Genomic DNA, 8,718 nt, shown 5'->3' on the forward strand with positions numbered 1-8,718 from the left:
TCACCCAAGTTCTTTTTCTTTTTTTCTTTGGATGTTGGTGCCCCCTCCACCACTTCATTGCACACCCTTGTTCCAAAATTAATGTCTTTCAGACGCTCTCCCCCTGTCCCTATCTGTGACAGGGGGCCGTCTCACAACTTCGCACCCCGCAGCAGAACCCATGATCTTCTTTAAGGCAGCCCCGTACCCTGGGGGGGGTGGCCATTGTTACCATTGCACCTTCCACATCCACGATCTTCTTTGTGGCGAGGCAGCTGCTCTCACCACTGCACACTGTATTGCACTGGACATTCTTCAGCACCCCCCATGCGCTGCTGGGTGGGCAACGTGAGTCATATTGCTATGCTGTCGCTCATCCTTGCCCGCCCTCTCTCTTCATTGCGCATGTGCAGCACAAGGAAGTGGGCCCGCTTACCTTCCTGGTGCTTTGGCCGGCATGTCGGAGCTCCATTCTTTCCCCAGGCTGCAAGGGTGCTGCAGCCACCTTCTCCCTCTTTTCACCTCCCGGGCCCGGAAGGACTTTTCTTCTGGGCCATCCCACCTATCCCCGGGGCGGGTCCTCATGGGGTCTTGGCGTGTCAGCCAGTTTGGGCTGCACCCCTCATGCAACTCATGGTGGGTGCCACCTATCTCCACCCAGACCACTGCACTAATGTGGTTTGTGCTTCACTGTTTGGGCCCATCTGGACTGAAATCCGGGCGGGCCGAGAGCATGCACGGCCTCGTTGGTGTCCAGGATGCTCCAGGCACACATCCCGGGCCCAGGGTAGATGCCGGAATGCTCCACACACTGACCGTTATTTAAAAAAGCTGCAAGGCCATAGAGGGCCATTCAAGGCCCTAGCCCTCCCAGGGGTTGTTTTCTGTCTCCTCTTTTCTCTGTCTAGCAGTCTCCCCTCGACCCGGTGTCATTTTGCAGAATCTTCACTCCCATGCCCTGCTCACTCGTGGGCAGGGGAGCTCTGTCCACTGTTCCCGTCCTTTGGGTTTTTTCTCTGCATTTCATGCAGCCCCATGGTAGGCTGGATGGTATGGTCCAGGTAAGTTCATGTACAAACACTACATACACATACATTTAATACAATATTTATCTCTACACTCTGATGATTGTCTCTCTCTTTATTTCCCTTAGGCGGGAAGTGTGAAGCCCACTCTAGCTGGGCCCCGGTTTTGGCCAAGGGGTATATTTGGTTTCTGGAAACTCTTCAAAGAAGCCTAGCTAGCAGCATTCGGCGTGTGCATATGAGCCTTCTGTGCCCACCAGTGGACTGCATTATCAGTCAGTTTCTAGACCAATATCGAGAGTTTGTAAACAAGAGATGGGCCTGGATTATTGCGAAAAAGGGTTATTTTCTGTGGATGTTAGGTTTTACCATCACAGCCTTCATGTCATTAAAACATAGAATTTCTGTTAGCAATTAATATACTTGTATCTCTCTATATGCTATAAAGGAAGCTCTAGAACAACAGAGGTCAGGAATTTTACTGATGATACTTCTCAATTTCAATAAAACCCATTCTGGACTAGTAATTTATAAATCTGTTCCTCTTCTTAGACACTATTAGCATGATGCCAATTAATTAAGTCATGGAGTCTCTTCTAAAGGGGAATTGGATAATGTCCTTATCTCAGGGCAATTATTTTGACACAGCCTTACCAATGGGGATGAACACTTCAAGCACAAGTGTATTCCTTCTTACGTGAACAATGCTCAAAGTACTGTCGATGGTAGGTGTGCATCCCAGGCTTCAGAGGGTTTATTTGCATCCCTGCCTAAATAATTGGCTGATATGGGCACCTTTTGAGAGTTATCCTTTTGGAGAGTATTTAAAATGTGTGCAACGCTCTTTTCAGTTTGGGGTATTCATTACATTAGAAGGAATCCCATGTGTTTCCAGTTCAAAGTGCTCATTGTATGGGGATAGTACTGGATACGTCTCTGGCGCTATACTTTCTTCTTCCAAAGAGAATTGTAATCATCCAGAAAACTATTAAGTTCTTTCAAGGCAAAGCCATTTTTAAGGCATTTGTTATCAGAAGATTCTAGCTCTTCTGGCCTCATGCATCTGTAGTGTGCCCTTCTCAAAGCTCATGAAGTGAGAATTACACCTTTTATTATCCAGTCAATGGGGGTCCACACCAACAGCCTCAACACAAGCTTATTTGAGTGTTTCTGCAACTCTTGCAAGCTCTATAATGATGAGCTCAGGAGGAGAATCTTCTACTGGTCTTTCCGTTTCACATCTGGCACTGGTCCTGGGCAAAGAGGATTTTTCCTGCAGCAATCTTGCCAGATGGGTGTTTCTGAAATGTAATTCCTTCTTTCTTTCCTTCTTTCAATCCATCTTCATTCTTTTCTTTCCTTCATTCTGTCTTCTCCTTTCAATCCATATTTCTATTTTCTCTACTTTTTCCTTTTTCCTTTTCTGCCTCCTTTCCATCTTTCGTTCATCGTGCCTTCCCTTCCTCGTTCATTCATCCATGTTTCCCCATTCCATCCCTCTGCCCTTCTTTCATTCAGTGTCTGTGTTCATCTGTATTTTATTTTTAATGCAGTTTTACTTTCTTTCAGTTTTCCTTCCTAGCTTTTTTCTTTCCTTCATTTAATGTTTCTGTATTTCATTCCATCCTTCCGTCATTACATCTTTTCTTTCATTTTCTTAATTTCTCCATCCTTTGGTTTTATTGTATGTATTTTCTTGTGTTCTATATAACGATAACCTTACTTGGAAGCAATGGAGCGCTATGCATGCATTAGACAAAACAAGATGGGTAAATTTAAAAGACTCTCCCGAAGTGGTGGTAATACATCTTTCCTTTGTTATTTTTTTTATTCCATACTTCTTTCCCTTCCTCTTTCCAACTCTCCTTTCTGTCCACCATTCCACGTTATGTTCTTTCTTTGCTTCATCCCATCTTACTGTCCTTCATAAGAGGTCCATCTTTTGTTCTTCATTTCCTCTTTTCTTTCATTCCATATGTCTCATTTTCTCTATATCATTCACCATTCTTCCCATCATTCCGTCTTTCTTCCTACCACCTCCCCATTACCACTTCCCTTTATTTCTTTCCTTCCGTCTTTTCATCTTCCTTTCTTTCCATCTTACTTTCCTTCTCTTTTCCTCTTTCTTGAAATGATCAACATAAACCAGGCCACTTGCTTCTTCTATCCTTTTCTGCGATTGTCAAATGTGCTTTCATTTGTTGTAGAAAATAATCCATGGAACTGATACAGCCCATGGATTCGGAACATCTTACATTCACAATCTGCTACATTGTGCTATTGTTTGATTAACAATGAATCAAATATTTCTGCTCAATTTGCTACTTTTTAAAAATGTTTTTTAAACAAATGACGAATACTGAATTATTTCTCCCAGTAGGTCTGTTTTTGCTGAACTTGAAAAAATACAAAGATTTAACTGTATCCTTTCAAAGTCTCACTGAATTATATGCAGTTTTGAAATACAGCAGTAATAATTAAAAGCATGAATGTGAAACGTATCTTGTGAATGTTTTTAAAATCCCTGAAGAAAGCAGTCACAGACCACTTGAGTGAAGGTGAAGAGAGATGTTCATACAAACAGTACATATGACTGGCACCAGGGCTGTCACTTCATGATCAGTTGTTGCATACATTTCAACAAAAGTCTCAATACACATTCTTGCTTTAAATTCTCTAATGGGCAAGGGTAGTGCAGCATGTTCCTAAACTGGGCTACACTTATTTCCATCTGAAGTAGTGACTTCGAGCCAAATTTCACTTGTTTTTAGCTTGGGTACAAGAGACTTGCAAGATTCAAAAGAACTTGAAGAACAGCAAACGTTTCCTATAACTAAATCACCTCAATTCCTTTTTGGCCAATTCCTGCTGCTATCTTACTGTGGAATGTATCCACCTTTTAAATTATCTTCAGTGATGGTTTTAATTTCTTGTCATGATCATTGGGAGCTCAACCTCTGGGGTAGAAATGGCACATTGTTCAGTGGGTTAATGCACCTGCTTCATAACTCTTACTTGGATTGGAACCTTTGACCCACAGATTACACACACATCCCTATAACGCAAGCATGAGCTCACTGAACTCTCTTACTGACATTTGAAATGGTAGATATTAAACAGATCAACACATCACCAACTGTCCCATGTTAGGTAAGTACGGTCCTGATTTGGAGATCTGAAATAGAATTTTCTAACATGTATATCTCTTGATCTATTTTTTAAAACAACTGTTTGTCTGAATGGATTTCAGTAGAGTTTCTGTTTTACCTCTATTTGTTAAAAATAAATTACCCAACATGTCCCTTTTTTTCAAATTTTGAATGTTCGGGGTATACATTTCCATACTGTATTTGTATGGTGCTCCCATCCCCTTTTCCACAGTCCCCTGCTCATCTCACTGATGGCATGTTAGTAGAGGAAAAAGGGACTTCTTATGGTTGCTCCCCTTTTGGTAGAGGTACTGTGACATGTTTCTGCTCATTAAACATGTCTTTTCTAGACTGATTACATAATTCCTGGTGGTAACTAAACTGTGGACTACACCTCCTCTTACATGGGGCACACATATCGGTTTTGCCATTCTGAAGGGTCTGCTCTTCATGACTGCCAATTTGGGGGTATCAGATATCTCTCTATCAGTGCTATATCAGTTTTGTGTTGAGTATGCACTCGGACTCTTACAGATGTTTTCAGGAAGTTTTTGGAAATAACAAAAATATATTTAATAATGTAGGCCTGCCATCCAGTCAGTTTGCAACATTTGTTTGAGTCGCTTAGACTAGGTCCATGTAGTTTTCCCACAAACCACTGTTGTTAGGTTGACAACACCCTTGCCACTTCTTTGAGTTCTGTGGATCGGATTGCCAAGCTGATGTTGCTTGCTATTATACATTTTAAAACAACACCTTAAAAAAATAAGTGACACCCCTTCCAAAAGCCTATGACTTTGTTGATACATAGTACATCCAAAAATATATCTTTTTAATATAGGATCAACAAAAATAGGAAGGCTCCAACATTTAGGTACCTCAGAACATTTCTGGAAAGTCTCACTGTTAACAGCCTCCGGTTATCTTTAGGGGAGCAGGATTCATGCCCCTACGTGGCCATCAGACCCTCCCCTGAAATATTGTTTTCTGACCCGATACAGCTATTTGGAAGTCTGGCTTTCCAGTCCGAGGCAGGTCAGATGAGTTTCACTAATTGGGGATGATTCTGCATCCAGTGTTTAAGACTGATCCTCAAAAATTAAGAGTCCTACAAATAATGCATAACTCCAGGCTTCCCACGTATGCCCTAGCAAAGCAGGAAATACATGTAAATGTTGGGCACTTGACTTACCGTATCTGAAAACCCAAGCTTTCCTACAGTCAGGAAGTCCGACTCCTACTTGAACACCAACATATGATTCAGTCTGAACTCCCCCGTCCCCTCCAACAGACATATGACACACTGTCATGCAGACCCTTGACTTCCTCAATCCTGTTGTCTGTATGGACAGGGAGACTGGTGGTGTACCTGCTGGTGGAGCGATCTGCTAAAGAACCATCAGAATGAACACACCTCATAGAGCCTGGTTAGAATGGAGTGCAGCATTGTGGACCCAGAGACAGAACCGGCATATTGGGTGGTGGTTGCCCAAGGAAAGGCAGACCTTTCACCCAAGTCCAAAACGGCTGGTGGGCCTTTTGAAGTCGGGGGCTCAGCATGAAACGAGCACGTGCAGGTTATTGGAATGAGGCTAAATATAGGTGAAGCCCGCGCTTCGAGACTGATCTGCTAGAGAAAGAGATTTGTGAAGGTGAATGCAGACAAAGGTGCACATAGATGGAGACCTATTTACTATTGAGACCTGGACATGTGTAGAGAGTGTTGTGACCCCCTTTGCGCAGGCAGACTAACAGGAAGCAAAGCTGAGCTAGATAGAGGACCAAGAGGATCCTCTACTACATAGCGATTTGGCTGCTATATCCTTGGAACTAATAGTGCCAGATGCAGACAGAGCTGGGTGCTATATTCCTGATGCCGTTGAGAGCCTTATTGTGGCCTGTGTCCTATATACCTGGAAGTCAACTGTCAGATTACGCCAGTGGTACTTTGAGAGCTGGATAACAACCTTGGCAATATATCCATGGAGGAAGGAGTGAGTTTGGCACCTGCAGGCAAGAGTGAGCTGGGTGCTGTATCCCTGAAGTGAAGAAGTGTACTAGGTGCTGTGTACCTGGACTGAGAAAGCAAAATAGTGTACTAATTGAGGGGTTTGTGCAGAGTTTTTGAAGTCTCATGACAGTGGAATACCAATCATGTTTATTACAATGTTATATATCTCACCAAACATTCCCCACTTAGCTTGAAAATCTCTACTTTGGTTAACGTAGTACTAAGAGAGAACTTGTACTCCAAATAATGTAAGTGTTTCTTGTATAAAAGCCTAAAAAAAAGACTGGCTGGAAGTCCGAAATAGCTTTAACTACAAAGAAATACTGTGAAGTAGCTTTGTTTTTTTTTTGTCTGCTGCAGAAAGTCTAACCTTCAAAAGGCAATTGTCTTATAACTTATTAAAGAAAGTGTGATAGTTTGAAAATGTGCAATATTCTTTCGCTCTTTTTATTTTGTTTTAAAACCTTAACATACTTTTTTAAATCTCAGTTTTGCTAGAAAATAGCAGTTTTCCAAGAAGCAATTCTAATCAACAAGTACCCAAGCCTAGGACGACGGATGATACAAATTCACCTTCTAGCATTGATGGCAAGAGTATATCTGCTGTACTAGAAAAAACGTCAAAAGTAATACAAGATATCGATTTGCTCCTTTCATCTTCTTACAGGAAGTGAAAAGCACATCCAAGGTTCAAAGTCTGAAATTTCAAACCGTGGCCTTTAAGAGCAGTTTTCTGAGAGTGTGCCATATTGTCCACACTGCTCATGAACACAAAGCCAACACTTATGTTTGAGCAAAATAACAACAAAAATAAAACTGAGAAAACCAACCTTTGGATAATGATTGTTTATATTGTGACATCACGTAAAACATCCAGTGGACTGTTTTGATGTATAATATTTAAAAAATGCTGTTAAACCTTCTTCTACATATAGCCGAGGAAAAGACAGGAAAAAGTCAAATTGTGTTTTAAAATGTTGGACAGATGTCATTCCTATGCTCAAAAAATATTTTCCAAATTGGAATTCAAAAAATGATGCTGTCCTGTACCAGTTTTACATATATTTGTCAACAGTAATGGCACAATCTTGATCCCCAGGCCTTTTGAGTTATGTGAGAATATAAAAATAAATAACTTTACTTATTGTAGTAGGTGTGACTGCTCCTATTGACTTCATTGGCCTTTTGCACATAGTTGTTGATCTGTTGTTGTACTAGAACTTGTTTATATTGACTGTTTTTGTTGTAGTGCTGAATGCCACCTCACAGAGACATAAGGCTGCTGTATAACAAAACAAGCCTCACATTTCAAATAGGTGTAGATAAAACACACGTGCAAAACAGATGTACTTCAACAAATGCTTTTTGTGACTTTTGACAGAGGTGTAATTTCAGAGCCGATTCACAAATACCACTTATTGCATGTGTTCGTTTACAAAAGTTTCATTACACTTAAGTTCGGTTGTAACTTGTTACTAAACATGGTACTCCCAAAAAATATTTCCAGGACCCCAATAATTTAAGCCTGCTGGAATTTTGCACAATCATTTTGCCACATTCACAAAGAAAACACATGCCTGCAAATATGCTCTCTCAAACTGGTAATTTACGCAATGTGTAAGTAAAGTATTGCTTATAAAATGAAAAATAGATGATACTAAAAGGCATTTAAAAGTTCTAACATGCGAATTGCCTAAGCTTACTGGGTGCATGTTATTCATACTTCCTCAATAGTGCCAATTTGACAACAATTGATGCATTTTCACACACCTTAACCTTTTACACATATATTCACTCTGTTAGGTAAGATTTTCATTTCAGTGATACGTCTTCCTGACCTGTGTCAACCCCAGAACCTTTGCTTGGACTTGGTAACTATTTTACCTTGTCCCTAGGTGAAGGGGAATCTTTTCCCCCACTCTCACCTAGTCTTTTGCTCTTTTTATGAGTGACCTTTTTATGTCTCTCCATAGTGTATGGTTGAAGTTATAGTTTCCAATAACTTTTGTGCTTAGGCTGGGTTGCCCCTTTGGGCTTCCCTGTTAATTCTCTTTCACAAACTTGGGTGAACTACTGTTCCCAACTAGTAAAGAGGGATTTTCATCCCCTTTACATTTTGTATAAGTGAGCCTGCACACCCCACCTTACTTACCTCGTAACATGTTGTTAGAATTGCAAGTTTACTTGAGTGGCTGGTGGCAGTGTAACTACTTTTATGACTTTCAGTCATCATTACTCGCAGGCTGTTAAATCAGCCTCAGTAATGCACAGAAGGGCCACCCTTTTGCTAAAATGCAGTGCTCCTTCTTATTTTGCCATTTCTCATGTGCTTGTTGTTTTTGAAGTCTTCCCCTGCCGTTCCAGGTGGGAACGACCTCCATGGAAGTGTTGTTTTCGGTGGTAATCCTTTGTATTCCCCAGGCTGCAGAGTGTCTTAGAAGACAGGAAGCGAGGGAGGAGTCCAAACCTCTGCAGCCCTTTGTCTTCCACCTTGCCTGAAAGGAACCGCGTCACAGTGGAGGGCTGGCTGTCCTTATTGAACAACCAGACCACA

At 41.4% G+C, this 8,718-nt stretch overlaps 1 protein-coding gene across 4 annotated transcripts in view; it reads left to right on the top strand.

The window, feature by feature from the left end:
- Positions 1-7,313, top strand: part of C6PH5orf34 (chromosome 6p C5orf34 homolog) — a 676,382-nt gene extending 669,069 nt beyond the window's left edge. For 2 of the 4 annotated variants that reach the window (XM_069627234.1, XM_069627233.1), the window contains exons 12-13: positions 3,382-3,425; positions 6,654-7,313. In XM_069627234.1, the coding sequence (XP_069483335.1) occupies positions 3,382-3,425; positions 6,654-6,838 (229 nt within the window). In that variant the 3' untranslated portion in view covers positions 6,839-7,313. The remainder of the gene's footprint in view (positions 1-3,381; positions 3,426-6,653) is intronic. The other 2 variants (XM_069627235.1, XM_069627236.1) reach the window with 2 other exon arrangements.
- The last annotated feature ends 1,405 nt before the right edge of the window (positions 7,314-8,718 follow it).

The sequence above is a fragment of the Ambystoma mexicanum genome, chromosome 6p (assembly GCF_040938575.1).
Source record: "Ambystoma mexicanum isolate Mex_15411 chromosome 6p, UKY_AmexF1_1, whole genome shotgun sequence".
In the NCBI taxonomy this organism is placed as follows: Eukaryota; Metazoa; Chordata; class Amphibia; order Caudata; family Ambystomatidae; genus Ambystoma; species Ambystoma mexicanum.